General features: G+C 52.5%; 7 protein-coding genes across 7 annotated transcripts; 6 read left to right on the top strand and 1 right to left on the bottom strand.

The window, feature by feature from the left end:
- Nucleotides 1–2,349: 2,349 nt before the first annotated feature.
- Nucleotides 2,350–3,563, top strand: N7539_006736 (uncharacterized protein; the record flags this gene model as incomplete). Its single annotated transcript, XM_056936337.1, has 3 exons — nt 2,350–2,382; nt 2,538–2,876; nt 3,105–3,563. The coding sequence occupies 3 exons, from the start codon at nt 2,350–2,352 to the stop codon at nt 3,561–3,563; spliced, it is 831 nt and encodes a 276-aa protein (XP_056788272.1).
- A 1,412-nt stretch (nt 3,564–4,975) lies between these two features.
- On the top strand, nt 4,976–5,545 carry N7539_006735 (uncharacterized protein; the record flags this gene model as incomplete). Its single annotated transcript, XM_056936336.1, has 1 exon — nt 4,976–5,545. One exon carries the CDS (start codon nt 4,976–4,978, stop codon nt 5,543–5,545), a length of 570 nt encoding a protein of 189 aa, XP_056788271.1.
- Nucleotides 5,546–5,684: 139 nt separating this feature from the next.
- Nucleotides 5,685–9,340, top strand: N7539_006734 (pyruvate carboxylase; the record flags this gene model as incomplete). Its single annotated transcript, XM_056936335.1, has 2 exons — nt 5,685–9,158; nt 9,233–9,340. 2 exons carry the CDS (start codon nt 5,685–5,687, stop codon nt 9,338–9,340), a joined length of 3,582 nt encoding a protein of 1,193 aa, XP_056788270.1.
- A 2,319-nt stretch (nt 9,341–11,659) lies between these two features.
- Nucleotides 11,660–12,143, top strand: N7539_006733 (uncharacterized protein; the record flags this gene model as incomplete). Its single annotated transcript, XM_056936334.1, has 2 exons — nt 11,660–11,827; nt 11,922–12,143. The coding sequence occupies 2 exons, from the start codon at nt 11,660–11,662 to the stop codon at nt 12,141–12,143; spliced, it is 390 nt and encodes a 129-aa protein (XP_056788269.1).
- Nucleotides 12,144–14,057: 1,914 nt separating this feature from the next.
- On the bottom strand, nt 14,058–14,792 carry N7539_006732 (60S ribosomal protein uL5; the record flags this gene model as incomplete). The annotated part of the gene is made up of 3 exons (XM_056936333.1): nt 14,058–14,184; nt 14,303–14,700; nt 14,790–14,792. The coding sequence occupies 3 exons, from the start codon at nt 14,790–14,792 to the stop codon at nt 14,058–14,060; spliced, it is 528 nt and encodes a 175-aa protein (XP_056788268.1).
- A 534-nt stretch (nt 14,793–15,326) lies between these two features.
- N7539_006731 (small nuclear ribonucleoprotein-associated protein) lies at nt 15,327–16,057 on the top strand (the record flags this gene model as incomplete). The annotated part of the gene is made up of 4 exons (XM_056936332.1): nt 15,327–15,353; nt 15,432–15,440; nt 15,500–15,571; nt 15,632–16,057. 4 exons carry the CDS (start codon nt 15,327–15,329, stop codon nt 16,055–16,057), a joined length of 534 nt encoding a protein of 177 aa, XP_056788267.1.
- Nucleotides 16,058–17,576: 1,519 nt separating this feature from the next.
- N7539_006730 (pyruvate transporter MPC1) lies at nt 17,577–18,391 on the top strand (the record flags this gene model as incomplete). Its single annotated transcript, XM_056936331.1, has 4 exons — nt 17,577–17,649; nt 17,882–17,954; nt 18,062–18,220; nt 18,325–18,391. The coding sequence occupies 4 exons, from the start codon at nt 17,577–17,579 to the stop codon at nt 18,389–18,391; spliced, it is 372 nt and encodes a 123-aa protein (XP_056788266.1).
- Between the last annotated feature and the right edge of the window lie 381 nt (nt 18,392–18,772).

Genomic DNA, 18,772 nt, shown 5'->3' with positions numbered 1-18,772 from the left:
TTGGGTCTTTGAGCACCTAGTTCGACGCAAATACTATAACACCAGGGTTTCGTTTCGCCGGCTTACTGCACACAACAGAAGACCCTTGTAAACCGAACAGACTGCCCAGGTCGAATCTACCTGCAGACTCTCCGTTCCACCGAACCGAGTAGCTGACTGCTGACCCGAATGAGATCTGTGGCTTCTCGGCAGACAAGCTAGTGATTCACCCAGTCGAACGTTGACTTGCGCGTGTTGCCCTCCAATCAAGGAAACACCGAGATGCCGTGTTCAGGTAGATTCTCTTCCAGGCAGATCATCCCGGTGAGCGATTTGCAACAAACATCTGGGGAAAGTGCGACCGATATCTACCTAGCTCGGCCCTGTGTAGTTTCGCACGGACAGGCGCAGCACATACGTTGGCGAGAACTAAGTAGTCGAGGGCTTGGACGAGCTCTGGGCAGCTGTAGCCTGTATGGCAGTGCTAGCACCCTGGCGGACTCGATGAGCAGAGACGAAGTACTGTAAGCTGCATGCAGACTACTACACATATGATGCTAGGATGAGGATGATTGAGCGAGAAAAGTGCCTGGGACTTCACAATGGGCACTGGCGCGACTTCAGGCCGGAAGCTAGGTAGGTACTAAGGTAGTACTAGGCTACTGTATGACTAGATCCTGCGGGATAGGGCAGTAAGAAGTTATCTATGTAGGATCTTGGATGCGGGACTTGAGACTCGTATTGCTCGGCAGGATGCAGAATCCCTTCCATTCCTCCGTAGTGCCTCAGCTGTCTTGGCGGATAGACAAGCGAGGATTTGTACAACATTCCACTGATCTGCATTAGGGCTGGAGGCGGAGAGGGCTTGGCTGCAGCCTGCCGCTGATGAGACTGAAAAGGGGGGGGGGGGGGATTTTGTGCAGGTGTTAGGACGGAAGCAGACGAAGTGCTACGGAGTATGTACCTTGAAATTAGTGCTGACATGCAACGTATAACACTAAGTTCCCATGTCGTTGAGAGTACCACCTTTCTGGTGGTGTATTTCGAAATCTCACTCCGAGCCTCATTCATTCGGACTGGAAGACCCGGTCCTTCGGCCCGAAGCGCCACGGGCGAACAATCCGTTGAAGACCTGCCGGCGCGTGAGTCTGATTCAGGATGAGAATTGATCGTGCGCTGGACGTCGGTAGCTCCTTCTCGTGGCGTTGAAGTAAACCGATTTCGTACCTTGGGGAGATACCCTAGTAGCAGACGACTAGTAGTAGACGACTAGTAGTAGTGTGGGACTGCGGTCTGCCTCAGATACAGGGGCACTGGGTGAGCGACGAAAGCGATCGGCGAGTCAGAGAGGACGGGCTAGAAGGTTTCGAACGGAGAAAATAATCAATGATGGAATCACGGGTCAAATTTCATCTCCCGAGTCCACTGCAGCTAACACACTCACCCCAGACGAGAGAGTCGGGGAAATTCTCGATCCAGCGGACTGGTGATAGACCATCTCAATTCGATCAGTACATCTCCATATAGACAGGTACTGACAAATCTGCGATCAGGCAAATATCAAGCTGACAGTAGCAGCTGGAATGAGACCTGGCACTGGAATATTCAATTCATGTCATTCTCGTCCTTTTTACCCCATCTCGACCAGTCCACAAGTCCGGGGTTCCGTTGCATGACGTCAATGCCAACTATCGAACTGACAGACTCCATAAACTCAAGATAAGCCATTGGCGTCCAGTGATTGGTCAGATCGTTATCGACCGCTACACATCCTGATGCTTAGGGCAGAGGAAGCCTATAAGCGAAGCGAGAGATAGCAGATACCTTGCTTTTTTTTCTTATGGTGTTTGGAGTCCGCAAACCGACATGACTAGCCGAAGGTAGTGATGTCCCGTAGTATATGTTGTGCTGACGAATCGAGCTTATCTTTTCCTGTTGTCGTCTGAGAAATTGAGTCGATGCACAAGACTGGGACACGACATTGGGCTGCGTGAGAGTGACGATCCTGAAATTCTGCTTGTAGTTGAGGCTGGGGAATTGATGTACTACTAGAAAACTACACTCGTCGTATGTAAGGTATGCAGATCGAGGACACCGTATTGTTCTCGACGTGCAGACACTGCCTGGGTTAGTTGACCCTGATGTGGTGATCGACCAGGTCACGAGACACGCCCCAAGATCACCCTTGCCTTGACTCGTCGGAGCCCGTGACTGACTCACTTGGCCCTTGGCATCTACGGGCCCACAGAAACCGGGTCAGGGTTTACAGGTCTTCCTCTCTTGACACCCACAACTGACCTTGAGTTTACTCACAGATACCACGGGCTCCGACTGCTCAAGGCAAGGATTTCTCGCAGATACTCGCAGATCATGCCCTTTGCCAAGGGGGTCATGACTGATGAGGTGGGACTCGAGGAAGGGAGAGGGTCCCCCCGTGCTAGAGTGCTAGAGCCTCGCAGCTGGCTGGTGGCTGGTGGCTGGTCCACGCCCGGTGCCTACCGGCTGCAGAAGTGCCTTTTCCTGAAGATGAAGAGCCCACTACTGTAATACTGTTGTAGTTTAAGCTTTCCCCGGCGATCGCATTCGTATGTATGAATGGTCCGGCGACTCGAAGTTTCGAACTGAGGAGTGTCCTTTCGAGTCATAACAAAAAGGTTGCGCGTGTCTTCAGATTGCACTGCTCGCTCCATTCCGTATTCTTCCTCGATTTCTTCCGACCTTTCCAGATTGAAGGTCACATCGACTTGGATCGTCGGAAGAGACACGATAACGTCCAGGAACAAGAGGGAGAGACACAACCGAGCGTCTCGGGCGTCGTTTGCCCGAGGGAAGCCAGTTTGCGTGGACTCTGGGGATGGCTGGACTTTACTTGTGCTCCGTCTGTTGGGCTTTTCGCCGTGCGTTGCACTGTGAGGGGGTGAAGCATACGGAGAACCCTTCATTCTCCGAGATCTGCCTCGGGAAGAGCTTCAGAGGAGGGTTCTCCGTCGATACCCGTCCGGAGGATGGGGAGAGAGGGAAGGGGAGGAACGGCACGGGGCGCTGGAGCAGGCTGGAGCAGGCTGGAGCAGGCTGGAGCAGAGCAGGAGTGATGGTGACTTTGGTCTCTTCACATTGATTGACAGTTGGTACTTTCCAGTGTACTTCATTGTGCCTGGTGGTGGTACTACTACTACTACTACTACTACTACTACTACCACTACTACTACTACTACTACTACTACTACTACTACTACTACTACTACTACTACTACTACTACTACTACTACTACTACTACTACTACTACTACTACTACTACTACTACTACTACTACTACTACTACTACTACTACTACTACTACTACTACTACTACCACTACTACTACCACTACTACTCCTACTCCTACTACTACTACTATAGAGATTCCTTTCTCCAGGCAATTGGTGGACTTTGTTGGTCCGCATTCGACTCGCCATATCTCAATCTCTCTCCTTCTTTTCAGCACGGGTACTCGGGCAACCGGACGATCGCACGGGACAATCTATCGAGCGCCGACTTCGCCAACGGTCGCTGGGTGAGATATGGGGGAAATCACCAGAGCTGAATTCCATTCAAACGGACAAGAGAAGTATGTATTCACAGACAAAAAAAGGATTGGGCAGTTTACCATGTAGATTGTACTTTGTAGACGCTCGTCGATCATTGAATCACTCATTTCAATAGAGTCAACGATTGTCACCTGGTGACCACAGGGTCTGAATAATAACTCGAAATGGCCCACCCTGGAGACCCGGCAAGTTCAAAGATTTCTAGAATGATTGGCAATTGGAATCACGCAAGCGCAATGTAGTCATAACAAAAAAAGCAAGAAAGAAAAAAAAAAAGGAAAAAAAGGGAAAAAAGGGAAAAAAGGTCACATCACAGCCACATTCACGGGAAAGAGGCGATGAGATCGCCGTCCGGTGTACCGGTGAACCTCTTGGAGCAAGCCAGCCGCCAACTCTGCAAGAGGGCCGAGAGTCAGACACCTTGGCAAAAAAACCACCATCCTGGCACCCACTGGCCCTGGTTCTTCCACGCGGGTAAAGATGGCTCACAGGAGGGCTTGGGTCGGTAGGGAAAAAAAAAAAGGCAAAAGCACAGAAAAGGAAGGGGGAAAAAAAGAAGAAGAAGAAGAAGAAGAAGAAGAAGAAGAAGAAGAAAGAGAATGAAAAGTAAGGAAGCGCCTTGACTTGTCTGGATTGGTCGACCGAGAACCTCAGGATCAGTGACTACGGTCAACCCAACATTCGATGGAACAATTTGAGTCGACCAACTAATCCAGGCCGAAGTCAATCGTTATCATCCCACTGCGGAGGAAGTAAATTGGCTACTGGAATTTGATAATCGCAAATGCCAGGCGGGGCGGGGACCTCAAGTCCGACCAGCCGGCCACTCTAACTCTCTAGTCTCTGGCTCTCTGACTCTCTGACTCTCGACTCTCGACTCTCCCAGACAGTCGAACTCGGCTGCCCTGCCAGTGTTCGCAGGCGACCCCACGGCAATTACCTCATCGATGGAGTCAATCTTCTGCTTTACCCCGGGCAAGATTTGGCTCGGCCCAGTCTCACGTTGTCCTGCGCAAATTGACAGCGCACGGAGTGCAGTCCACAGTCCGGTGTCAGTCGTGGTCGGAAACCTAAAGACAGCATATGAGCCTAGTCATACTCGTACGATCGTACTCGTAGGACTCGAAGAAGAACGTGCGTGCCTTGAGGTCCAGAGCTAAACGCAAGGAGATGCAATCGCATTCGGCAGGAAGTAACCAAGTACCTCCTGCGATAAGCTGCGTCGCCGTTTTCCATGAAGCTTTCTGACAATCGCCAACGGTCCAAGATCAGATGGACGGTAAAATGCAACGGCATTCTTCCAGAAAGGCCATCAGTAGTCGACAAGGACGTGTTACCTGAATCATGTACACTCACACGAGCGGATGACCATGTACCGGTATAATCCTCACACCGTCACCCATAGGCAATGAAATACCGACGGAGCGAATGGACAGTACGGTCCCTGGCTTCTGATAATCGAATCGTGTCACGGCCATCTCCACTGGTTCAGCCCGTGACCCATTTCGGTTTTATCTGCCCCTCCCCTCCCCCCGCCCATTTAACCATCCACCCTCGACATCATTTCGAACTCGGACGTCGCTCTTCATTTCTTCCTTTCCCTTCTCCCCTTCCCGACCAACTCATCCAGCTCAGCTCAGCTCAGCTCAGCTCAGCAGACCTCGGTCTTCCATCCTTCGAATTCCATCCCCTCCAGCTTCTCGACAACGGAGAAGTTCCATTGCCGTCGTTCAGATCCCCTCGCAGTGCCACTCCGCTTGCATTGTCGTCTCTTGCCGAGATCGGCCGCGCTGCGTTCCGGAGCTCTCCTCCCCCTCCAGCTGGTGTCTATTCCGTGAGTCACTCTCCCATCCTCATCGCGAGCTTCAGCTTGGCGTTCTTCTTCCCTCCGGAGCAATCAATGGCATTCCATGCTCTCGCTCCAATTCGGGGACCCAAGAAGAACCCCCTCATTGACCGATTTCTTCATCTCCATTAGCTACGGGAATAAAGTGCACCACCTCACCCCGCGCTTTTCTCTCTCTCCCTCGTCTATCTAACCTACCGCTTTCCTCCCCGCCCCTTCCTCTTTTCCTCTTTCCTCTCTCTCCCCCTCTTCCTCTCTCTTTTCACACATCATGGCTGCCTCGTCCCGTCAGCCCGAGGAGGCGATCGATGACTCCGAATTCATCGAGGACCACAATGAGCACCACCAGGACTCGGTACACCGCCGTCTCCGGGCCAATTCCACCATCATGCACTTCCAGAAGATCTTGGTGGCCAACCGTGGTGAAATTCCCATCCGTATCTTCCGTACCGCCCACGAGCTGTCCTTGCAGACGGTCGCCGTCTTCTCCCATGAAGATCGGTATGGTATGCACCGCCAAAAGGCCGACGAGGCCTACATGATCGGCAAACGCGGTCAGTATACCCCCGTCGGCGCTTACTTGGCCGGTGACGAGATCATCAAGATCGCCGTGGAGCACGGCGTCCATCTGATCCACCCGGGGTATGGCTTCCTGTCTGAGAACGCCGAGTTTGCCCGCAACGTCGAAAAGGCCGGCATCGTCTTTGTCGGTCCCACCCCCGACACCATCGACGCCCTCGGCGACAAGGTCTCAGCCCGTCGCCTGGCCATCAAGTGCAACGTCCCCGTCGTCCCTGGTACCGAGGGCCCCGTAGAGCGCTACGAGGAGGTCAAGTCCTTCACCGACACCTACGGCTTCCCCATCATCATCAAGGCCGCCTTTGGTGGTGGTGGTCGTGGTATGCGTGTCGTCCGTGAGCAGGCCGACCTGCGCGACGCCTTTGAGCGTGCCACTTCCGAGGCCCGCTCCGCCTTCGGTAACGGCACGGTCTTTGTGGAGCGCTTCCTCGACAAGCCCAAGCACATTGAGGTCCAGCTGCTGGGTGACAACCAGGGTAACGTCGTGCACCTGTTCGAGCGTGACTGCTCCGTCCAGCGTCGTCACCAGAAGGTCGTCGAGATCGCCCCCGCCAAGGACCTGCCCATCGAAGTCCGTGACAAGATCTTGGCCGACGCCGTGCGTCTCGCCAAGTCCGTCAAGTATCGCAATGCGGGTACCGCCGAGTTCCTGGTGGACCAGCAGAACCGCTACTACTTCATCGAGATCAACCCTCGTATCCAGGTCGAGCACACCATCACCGAAGAGATCACCGGCATCGATATCGTCGCTGCTCAGATCCAGATTGCCGCTGGTGCGACTCTCGAGCAGCTGGGCCTGACCCAGGACCGCATCTCCACCCGTGGTTTCGCCATCCAGTGTCGTATCACCACCGAGGATCCCTCCAAGGGCTTCTCTCCCGACACCGGTAAGATCGAGGTCTACCGCTCCGCCGGTGGTAACGGCGTCCGTCTGGACGGTGGTAACGGCTTTGCGGGCGCGGTCATCACCCCTCACTACGACTCCATGCTGGTCAAGTGCACGTGCCGTGGTTCCACCTACGAGATCGCTCGCCGCAAGGTCCTGCGTGCCCTGGTCGAATTCCGTATCCGCGGCGTCAAGACCAACATCCCCTTCTTGGCTTCCCTGCTGAGCCACCCCACCTTCATCGATGGCACTTGCTGGACTACCTTCATTGATGACACTCCCGAGCTCTTCGCTCTCGTCGGCTCTCAGAACCGTGCTCAGAAACTGCTGGCTTACCTGGGTGACGTGGCTGTCAACGGCAGCAGCATCAAGGGACAGATGGGCGAGCCCAAGTTCAAGGGCGAGATCATCAAGCCCGTTCTCACCGATGCTTCGGGCACCCCCATCGACGTCTCCGTTCCGTGCCAGAAGGGCTGGAAGCAGATTCTCGACAGCCAGGGCCCGGAGGCGTTTGCCAAGGCGGTGCGCGCCAACAAGGGCTGCTTGATCATGGACACCACCTGGCGTGATGCCCACCAGTCGCTGCTCGCTACCCGTGTGCGTACCATTGACATGCTCAACATCGCCCCCGAGACCAGTCACGCCCTGTCCAACGCCTACAGTCTGGAGTGCTGGGGTGGCGCCACCTTCGACGTCGCCATGCGCTTCCTGTACGAGGACCCCTGGGACCGTCTGCGCAAGCTTCGCAAGGCCGTGCCCAACATTCCGTTCCAGATGCTGCTGCGCGGCGCCAACGGTGTGGCCTACTCCTCTCTCCCCGACAACGCCATCTACCACTTCTGTAAGCAGGCCAAGAAGTACGGTGTTGACATCTTCCGTGTTTTCGATGCCCTCAACGATGTGGACCAACTTGAGGTCGGCATCAAGGCCGTTCAGCAGGCCGGTGGTGTGGTCGAGGCCACCATCTGCTACAGTGGTGACATGCTGAACCCCCACAAGAAGTACAACCTGGAGTACTACCTTGCTCTGGCCGACAAGATTGTCGCTCTCGGCACCCACGTCTTGGGCATCAAGGACATGGCTGGTGTGTTGAAGCCCCAGGCTGCTCGTATTCTGATCGGTGCCCTCCGTGAGCGTTACCCCGATCTGCCCATCCACGTGCACACTCACGACTCTGCCGGTACCGGTGTCGCTTCCATGATTGCCTGTGCCCAGGCGGGTGCTGATGCCGTGGACGCTGCCACCGACTCCCTGTCCGGTATGACCTCGCAGCCCAGCATCGGTGCCATCCTCGCCTCGTTGTCCGGCACCGAGCAGGATCCCCACTTGGACGTCGCGCATGTCCGTGCTCTCGACAGCTACTGGGCTCAGCTGCGCTTGCTCTACTCGCCCTTCGAGGCCGGTCTTACCGGCCCCGACCCTGAGGTCTATGAGCACGAGATCCCCGGTGGCCAGCTGACCAACCTGATCTTCCAGGCCAGCCAGCTGGGTCTTGGCCAGCAGTGGGCCGAGACCAAGAAGGCTTACGAGGCGGCCAACGACCTCCTCGGTGATATCGTCAAGGTCACCCCCACTTCCAAGGTGGTTGGCGATCTGGCCCAGTTCATGGTGTCCAACAAGCTCTCCGAGCAGGACGTTGTTGACCGCGCGGCCGAGCTGGACTTCCCCGGTTCCGTGCTTGAATTCCTGGAGGGTCTGATGGGTCAGCCCTTCGGTGGCTTCCCCGAGCCCCTTCGCTCTCGCGCTCTGCGCAACCGTCGCAAGCTCGACAAGCGCCCCGGTCTGTATCTCGAGCCCCTGGACCTGCCAGGCATCAAGAACCAGATTCGCGAGAAGTTTGGCTCCGCGACCGAGTGCGATGTTGCTTCCTACGCCATGTACCCCAAGGTGTTCGAGGACTATCGCAAGTTCGTGTCCAAGTTTGGTGATCTCTCCGTGCTGCCGACTCGCTACTTCTTGGCCCGTCCCGAAATCGGCGAGGAGTTCCACGTTGAGCTGGAGAAGGGTAAGGTGCTTATCCTGAAGCTGCTTGCCATTGGACCCTTGTCCGAGCAGACCGGTCAGCGCGAGGTCTTCTACGAGGTCAACGGTGAAGTCCGACAGGTCTCGGTCGATGACAACAAGGCCTCTGTGGACAATGTTGCCCGCCCCAAGGCCGATGTGGGTGACAGCAGCCAAGTTGGTGCTCCCATGTCTGGTGTCGTGGTTGAGATTCGCGTGCACGATGGCCATGAGTGCAAGAAGGGTGACCCTATCGCGGTGCTGAGCGCCATGAAGATGGTAAGCCCTGGATCTTTCGACTTTTGTATTCTGTTCCAAGGTACATTGTGCTAACCCGTTATTTTACTTTGCAGGAAATGGTCATCTCTGCTCCTCACAGCGGCAAGGTCTCTGGCTTGCTGGTCAAGGAGGGTGACTCTGTCGATGGTCAAGATTTGATCTGCCGCATCACCAAGGCTTAATTGAGCTTTGGATTGAAGGAGGCGTCGCGTATATGATGGGTAATAACTGTGGAACGTTTTCATCTTTGACGACGTGTTGAAAATGATTTGGCTTGCGTTTTTTTCAAGTAATGTTCTTTTTTTTTGGCTTTTTTTTCTCTCTCTGCGGTCTCCTTTTTCCAGGTCGGGATAGTAAGAACCCCAGAATTGGTGTATGCCCCCTCGCGAGAGAGAGAGGCCGCGATGCGATGTGAATGATAAACTCTAGCGTGGGTCGATTACTTGTTCAACCGGATTCTTGAATATCTCGAATTGAATTGAAATAAATTCAACGTGCCTACGGTAGATTCCATGCTCGGTGAGTTGGCGACCAGACTTGGACTCATCCAGCGCATGCTCACCGTAGCACTTCAAGTCGTGCAATTGCGGAAGTGAGAAGGTGATATTTTCCATTCGGAACGTATATCTGTAATCCTCTTGGGGGGGGGGGTCATTCTACTGATACCACACTCATTCCCTCTCCTCGGTGAATAGTCAAGAATTGTTCCTATTGTCGCGGTCTTTCTACAGCTGTACGTCCATACGACAACGGCACTGGCCATACTTGCGTGGAGACTTAAAGACGACCTGAGCGCTCAAGGGGATTTTCAACTGGAAAGACAAGTACATTTTCCTAATTTCCGCGACCTCTCGCTCACTCCTCCATTCGCCTCTCAATAAAGACAAGCATATGGGCTACGCTTGGCTCCCAACAGACCTCCATCAGGACCTCTGGGAACGGTGGTCGATGCGATCAGACCTTTCATCGACCGATTCCGATCGATAAAGTTCGATCCGAGCACCACCCCCTTCCACTCCTGCAGATGGGCAGCATAACCTCTCGTACAGCAGTTGTGAGAAACTCCAATCTGATTTGACCATTTAAAAGTCAGAAAGGCTCTGCTTATCCACCTTTTTTCTTAACTCGGTACTGCATAAACAATCTTTGTAACATCATTCGGATCATATGGCCCGATCGATGGGGATTTTGGGTCCGATCGAATTGCCTTCTGTGGAGGCTGGTCATTGAAGAAAGACGTAGTGAGTACTGGGTACATCCTTTTGTGGAAGATTTGCGCGGGTAAAAGTGGGCTTGATGACTGCTGGACAAGTACTGGGTACCCCCAAGGATTGACTTGGTCTGATTAGTTGTGGGAGCTTTCCCCGCAATCTGCACCTACGTCAAAGCCCTCCGTCTATTACGCAGTCGATGATGAGGTCAGGAGTACTTTGGGTGTACTTGATACTTGGGTTATGGCCTTTGGTAATTGAGTGGAGGGGAGACTGGACTGCCGAGTAGTAGTAGGCTTTGATCAACTTAGCTCTTCTAGCGTTGAACATATCAAGTGATATTTATGGAACAGATGCATATTCCGTCTGTGAGTGTCTGCATTCTTCAAGGCTCGAGAGTCGAAGATTATTCTCGCCACACCGAGACGAGGATTCTGCTCGCGTCTACCTAGAATCTAATGAAGGGTTGAGAATGCCTAGTATACGATTCAATCTCTTTGCAGGTCATCACATACGTTGAACTATCCATTCGCTTCCAGTTTTCCTACTAGCGTAGACACCCCGTGACTTGCGTCCGGCCCTCTCGGCAACCATTGTAGAGGATACCTCCTGCTCTACCTCCATATCCTTGTGGCTAACCTGCACAGCTCAAGCAATGATTCGCCTTGACTGGCCCTATAAACGATGATAGCCAGTATGTCGGGTCCCTGCCAAAGGACAGCCCTAGTACTACTGCTCTTTTTCCGAAGAAATGAAAATGCCGTGTCTTATAAGACGGGTCTCCCCCACTCTGGCTTCTCGATCTTGCATCGATCGTCTCACACCCTCAGATCTAACTTTGATCATCATCCTCTGGACTAGCTAAGGTATGTCTATACACTCCAGTGGAAGAGATTCGATCTGGTCCATTCCATTGCTCGTCTCCACTGCGATCGTCTTTCTCCTTCGATGCCTGCGTTTGCCCCCCGCCCCCTTGCACTGCGGCGCTTTTCCACGGATCAGGTAGCCGTTATCCTCCCTCATGGCCCATGACGTCTTTGACTTGATATCATCTCGATTGTGGGTTATCCAGTCTGTATATATAAGCTACATGGACCACTGTGTTTCTTTCTCCATCTGTATTGAATATCACCCATTGCAAATCATCCATCACTTCCAACACAAATTGCGACTTTCAAACAGTCGTTGCTGACCACCGCCTCCTCAATCTCAGATACAGCTTGCTACTAGTCCGAGTATTTCCACCCCTTGTCTCCAAGAATCTTATCTTCGACATCCTCAAACCACAACATGTCTGACAACGTGACTGACCCTCCAAAGCGCCACTGGCACGGTGAAGCAGGGAACCGCTACGAACATCAAAACGTCTGGACTCACGGCGGTGCCAAAGGTCCTGCAAATCGTGCTCCCTGGGCTCTAACTCCTGAACAAACAATGGCTGCCGACTCATCTCGCCGAGTACGTGATACTCCTAGAAACCCATCACTCCACATTCATTCGTGAAAGGTCCTGATGTACTAATACTCTCTATCTTTGTTTTTTGTTTGCTTAGAGCTCCGCCGCTTCCAGCAGCGGAAGTCCCCCTTCCACTATGAACGATCGCCGCCGTTCTAGCGCGAGCTCCAAGTCCGGCCCCATGTTCGCGGGCCTGCAGTCGGTGAAGCGTGATTCCACCGATGCTAATATGTCGGCTCGTCGGGCGAGCTGGAACGAGCAGCAGCAGCCCGGAGGTTTCTTCTCCAAGTTGTGGGAGGGATATACCCGGGGAAAGTGAATTTCGTATTGAATATTGACATGAGGTTATATGATGCTTGTTCAGTCATCTTTGGTTAATTTTATTTTTCGGGTGTCTGGTCGTATAGGAGTTACTTTCCTCGTGGAGGTTGTATGTACTCTTGCGCGGTTATTTATCGTCAACGGTACACTTATTCATGAATTATGTTCGACGATCAATCATTCTATCACTACATCACTTGGAAGCGCTCAGGAGGTGTTTATTCAATCAACTCTTGGAACTTTTATCATTTCCTGGTGGATCCAAAACCAGGTTCCATCTTGACATAAGTACCTTGTCCATAGATTAGTGACTCCTGCCACTTCAAACGTGTATGAACACGATCCGTACGACTAGTTGCGTCGAACCTTCTCTCCATAGTCTGAACACAAAATTACTTTGGTGTTCAGAGCAAACACATTCCTGACCTACCTACGATACTCCCAGCTCTACATGTCGATGGGACGTCGCCGAGCCCGCACCATCAATTACATGTGATTTGCAAGACATTCTCTTCAAGAATGCCTAGCTAACACCCAGTCCTGACTCCTATACGGCTGAACCGTGCGGTGCTATTGGGGGCGACTCCCGCAATCCGCATCTATGCCTGGGAGTACAAGCACAAGGCTAAGCTCTGCTCCTGGGCCGAGTAGATAGATGAGTCCTGACCAGTGATAGAACATGTTCCAAATCTGTAGTCATAGTTGCCTTGCATCCTTTCTGAGGGATTGATGGGCAGTGCATCGGCGCAGACAGCAGCTCAGTCCATTGAGGCGTCTTTATAACTTCTTGGCCGTGATAAGGTTGTAGTTCTGTACGTTGAAGGATACATGCTTTTATATGCATGTAGGATGTCTGATCATGGACAGGATGGGTTGGGTTTAGGGACTTGGGTCATGAGGATGAGAAATCGTCGCTGTTGTTTGGAAGCGTGTTGATTGTGCTGTGAGTTGACCAGGTGCAATATCAAAGGGTGGTGGAGCGCAATGGGATGGTTATATTGAGCAGCTGTTGAGAGTTGAAAGTACGCCCACAATAGGGTTATCTCGACCATGGAGACGGGCCGTGTATGGTGAAGGCCTATGCCCATATGTAGGTGCATTTCCTTGCGCTCTCAAACATGTGTGGTGTGTGGTGTGTGGTGTCTGCTTGATGGCATACGGGGTGGTCACGCCGAGACTTGCCAGCGTGATCAACATTGGCTGGACAGCAGCAACACGTATAGTTGGTGACTGCACCACTCTTGCACAATGCGAATCGCGACGTCGAAGGCTTCCACGTCCGAGTGCGAGAACGAGGCTACAAACCCTACCAATCTACAGTCTACATCAACTACACAGAGGAACGGCACCAGGTGTAGACAGTAACAGACAAGAGGAAGAGAGGCCAGATGAGTCTCTGGACATCCACACGGGCCAGCCTTGCGGCCAGAACATGCGAAGCCAAGTGATCTCAAAAAATAAAAGTTGACTCTTTGACAAGGTCATAGAGACCACATGTCAACCGAGCCATTGGACGTGGAAGCATATCAAGACAATCAAGTCCCGTGCCCAGTCCAACCTTTTCAACAATGATTATGCGGAAAAACATACACCTTTCGTGCAGCCTTCATTGTGAAAAGGAAAAGAGGTGATTGCAATGGTATTGCAAGGTGGTAATAAATTCATGTCTCTAACACGCCTAATCCTGGTTGCCGTGAGAGAATCAAAAAAGGGAGTTTCAGAACACCATATCCGACGCAAAGAGCAGGAGCCCGGCCGGTTGCCTTCGGGTCTTGTCAGTGGGCCGAGTTTTTGTTTTCTTTTGTTTTGTTCGGGCGGAGAAAAAGCTTTTTTTGTGGCTCCCTTCGATGCATCGTAAATCACAAGTTTCCAACCGGCCATCCCCGCTTCCCCAATATGTCAGTCAAGACATTTACCGGATGATACCGTCGAAGCGGTTCTTGAACCACTTCATGGTCTCGGTCTGGTGGATCTTGTGGTTGGAGCCGATGGAGGCCTTCGCACGGCGACGCTTGGAGACACGCTCACCGGGGCGGGTCCTATATTAAATAGATAGTCAGCGCCTCCAGTCCAGTATTCCGGGGTGAAAAGAGGATTTCCCCGAGCCTCGTCCATAGACTCAGGTTGGTAAAACGTTTGCCGAGAGGAACCACTCACATGCAGCAGTAGAAGTCCATGCCGTAGATACCAATACCGGGGTCGTACTTGATACCCAGATCGATGTGCTCGGAGATACCGAAACCGAAGTTGCCGGTCTCGGAGAAGTTGCGCTTGCGGAGCTCGTACTCCTTGACCTTGAGGCCACGCTCGAGGATCTCCTCGGCCTTGGGGCCACGGACGGTAACGTGAACGGCGATCTTCTCGTTACGACGAATACCGAAGGTACGGACAGTGTAGCGGGCCTTGGAGTAGACGGGGGTCTGACCAGAAAGCTGCTCGAGCACCTTGGCGGCACGAGTAAGTCTGTCACCAGACTCGCCGACGGAGATGTTGAGCACGAGCTTCTGAATGCGCAGCTCGCGCATGGGGTTGGCGGTCTTGTCCTTGGCGTCAGACTGCATGATTGATCGTTAGAATCGAATTCCTTGTATATTTTCGCAGTCTATCAATCCAGGCTTGTAGTGAATTTTTGGTGGTGACATACCATGGCGACTGTTGTGTGGCGTGGATATGGGTTGGCGACGAGTTAGGAGAGAATCTTCAAAAAGTACAAAAGCGGTTTGTGTGGGCGGCGGTCACGGGAGCCGAGTCACGGGAGTTGGGAAGCGAGAGGGTTTGCAGGGCTTGGCGCTTATGTCAGGATCGGTCTTTGCAGTCAGCTGAGTGGCAGCCGTTCTGCCTCCTGGGCGGTGGCCCATAACTAGCGTGGACTGAGGGTTCCCGTCCCGCATTGGCTGTTCAAGGACTGTCTCCACCGGACTGTCCCGGCTGGAAGTTCGAGCCTTGAGTTCCAGTCCTGCTCGATTGGATCACGTGGATTCTGTACAGCTGAGTCATCCAATATGGGGCACTCCGAGAATTGAACCTGGTCCAGCATCGCAAAGAGCTTAAGCTTGACCCCAAGGATCGTTCAATCTGCTAGATCCCTAACGCCGTGAATAAAGCTTCGTCGCTCATTCACTTCTCTCCTTTCTCTTTGGAAACACCAAGTCGCATTCGTGCGCACTCGCTCTTGGCAACGATGGCCGCCAACAACAAGGGCAAGATGGTATGTGTAACCCAGAGTTCCGGAGAGGTCTGTCGACGAGTCAATCGTTGAACCATTGCTGACCTATGTACTCTTTAGCAAAACCTCGTACGTCACTCAGATCGCAACCCCTTTCCAATCTCTACAACTCCTGACTTGAGCTCCAGATCAATTACCGGATGAGGGTTACTTTGAACGATGGACGACAAATGACCGGTCAGATGCTGGCTTTTGACAAGGTACGTTGAAGTGCTCCGCAATTTGCTTCTGTTCTAGACTAACATTGACTTTGTGTCCAGCACATGAACCTCGTCTTGGCCGACACAGAAGAATTCCGTCGTATCAAGCGAAAGTCAAAGCCCGCGGCCGGTTCCTCAAACGCGCCCCTCGTCGAAGCGGAGGAGAAGCGAACCCTTGGACTCACCATTGTTCGTGGTACTCAAGTCGTCTCTTGCTCCGTCGATGGCCCTCCTCCTGCCGACCCCTCTACTCGTCTCGGTGCCGGTGGTCCTGGCCCTGTCGGCGCTACAGCTACCCTTGTCACTGGTCCCGGCATCAGCAAGCCCGCTGGTCGTGGCCTGCCCATCGGGCTCGGTGGCCCCGCTGCTGGTGTCGGTGGACCTCCTCCTCCTCCTGGAGCGTTTGGTGGCTTCCCCCCGGTGGCTTCCCAGGTGCACCTCCTCCTGGTTTCGCTGGCCGCGGAGGACCCCCGGCGGACCTCGTAAGTTTATTAAACTGAACTCGTCACTCATGACTTGTTCCCCACTGACATGATTCCTTGCTTTCTAGCCGGTTTTGCCCCTCCCCCTGGCTTCGCTCCTCAGGGCGCTCCTCGTAAGTTTCCTACCTTTTGAACTGCGCATGTGAAGTTCAACGCTAACATATGTCTCAATGAAGCCGGCGCTTTCCAGCCCCCTCCTGGTTTCCAGCCTCCTGGCCAGGGCCGTGGTTATCCTCCTCCCGGGTTTTCCGGCCGCTAAATATTGAAGAAATTTTGAATGAGAAGATTACGTCACAAATACCCATTAGGTCTGTCCTCGATTCAGACTATCGAGAATTGATGAGGATTCAGTCTCGTGTTCATCGCAAGAGACCATTTCAGGGCCAAGTCAGATGGTCCCTCTCACTAGGCAAGGCGTTGCGGCGCATGCGGATCGAGGTTGTCTGCCAAAATGGCAGTACACAGCCCAAAAATAAACATCAGTTTTCCATCCATTACCTTGTCTCATGACAAAGCGTATCTCATTAATTGTCTCTGCTAAGACTGGGTTTCCTACCTAACGGGCTCGTATATTTCTAAAATGTCTGGACCAAGAATCGATGTATACTGAAAAGATCAGGCGTACAACCTACTGTGACAATCAACCCAATGGTTCACTATAAATTAGGTTCCAGTAGAAATTTGGTTGGTAACTTGATCGGTTCGCAACTTCGCATTAATCATGATCCCAGCCTCAGTCTAGGTTGTGCCCGAGATGGAGTCCTAGAACGACACCCGTCAATTTCCAACGATATCCACTGAGTATAAGGTAGCAATAGGGAGTCCGGTCTCATTGGGCTCTGTCTGTATTTGGTATCCCCTCATTGAGGTACGTACGGAAGCATGAACATGTATCCATCTACTATGTAACTTTAGTATCTACAGACTGAGGTAGTACAGGTATTCTAGCTTGCATTCATCACCCACTGCCTAGGCTGTTAGGTAGGTCTACTTCAATGTAAACATCAACGGAAGCCTCCAGCTCCAGTCCTATGCCGTTGGTATAAGCATGGGTAAATTCAATCCAGGCATGTAGGTCCGTATCCAATCCAAGGATTTTGGATGGATACATATATTGATAGCGCCGAGTCGGGCAGTGGGTTCATAGATGTACTAAGAACTGAAGGGCAGATTGGGGTCACGCCACTGTGATTGAATTCAAAGTAGTGACTGGTGAAACTGGAATAGAATGCATTCAAAATAATTGGAACTCATGACAATCGATAAAGGACGCTGATGTATGCCCGCTATTTCCTGATACAACTTGACATATATAGAACCAAGTTGGATTGATCAATTAGACCTGACGGGGCTTCGGTCGGAGATAAGAGCGACACCTTTGCTCCACAGCAGTTGACTTTAGGAGCACGTGACATGGTGGACGGGTGTCGCGGCCACGGCCGGTGGAAATGGAGCGGCAATTCCGCAAGTCGCATATCGTTTGGTCCTTTCAACCCGTTCCGAGCTCTCTCAGCAACATCGTCATGGCGGCTGCTATCAAGGCTATCAATGCGAAGATCCGCTCCAACAAGGTGCTGGACTATGTCTGCTCTACCCGTATGTGTCTCAATTGTTGATTGCTATACTCTGCATGATCCCCCTGCGCGAATCGTCCGGGACCGAGATCGGCCTCCGGCAACGACATTGTTTTCCCCGGCAAAAGTGTACACGGAGAATAAACGACGAAGCCTGCAACTCCCGGGCTTGCAAAGATCAGTTGATCGTAGCATCAGTCATGTCAAGATCATACTGCACAAACCACAGATGGACTGATAGTCGGTTAATGCAGACTTCTGGGGCCCCGTCTCCAACTTTGGTATCCCTATTGCGGCTGTAATGGATACTCAGAAGGACCCCGAAATGTATGTTCTTCCCGATCAAACAAAGGCACTGTGCTCTCGAGTATCAAGATACGTCTTGATCAATGCGTGGTCAAAGAGACATGCTGACACGGTCATCTACGGCACAGTATCTCCGGACCTATGACCGCCGCGCTCGTCGTTTACGCCGCCACCTTCATGCGCTACTCCCTCGCCGTCACCCCCAAGAACTACCTTCTCTTCGCCTGCCATCTGACCAACTTTGGCGCTCAGACAACCCAGGGTTATCGTTATCTGTCATACTGGAAGTATGTTAGCCCAGTCTCATTGAAGCATACCGTCCCTTCTACTTCCTCGCTCGACCTAATCTGGGCCTTTCCGCATACTGACGCTGTCTTCTTTTCCTTCACAGATGGGGTGGACGGGAAGCTCAGCTTGCTGAAAAGGCCAAGGAGGGTGCTCTTGCCGCCGAGGCGTAGAAAGCCCGTTTGAAAAAGTTGGGTTCGTTCGGTCTTGTGAATGTTTATATCCAATCTTTTGTTTGTAACCTGCTTCACAGCATTGCATCTCTATATCCATCATGCCTTGACAACTCGGTTGTTCAATGGCCACTTTTCATGTAAATCCAAGCCATATGAGCGAGTAGGATACGGAATAGACAGTGGAGAGGTTATTGGTGAGAGTATGGGTGTGAGCTAGACAGGTGTCCGGTTGAAGCCGTAGACTATTCGTCTGCGGGACGAACACTTCATTGAACATGTATCCATTACCTCCATCGAATGGAGCGAACCTTGCTCTTTCACCTTTCGTGGATGATACATACCAGTCGATTGGAATAGCAATGTCCCGAAGCATTACGG

The sequence above is a fragment of the Penicillium diatomitis genome, assembly GCF_028827545.1.
Source record: "Penicillium diatomitis strain IBT 30728 chromosome Unknown utg000009l_segment0_segment0, whole genome shotgun sequence".
Lineage (NCBI taxonomy): Eukaryota > Fungi > Ascomycota > Eurotiomycetes > Eurotiales > Aspergillaceae > Penicillium > Penicillium diatomitis.
Note: the sequence above shows the minus strand (reverse complement) of the source record. Positions and strands in the feature narration are given on the sequence as shown.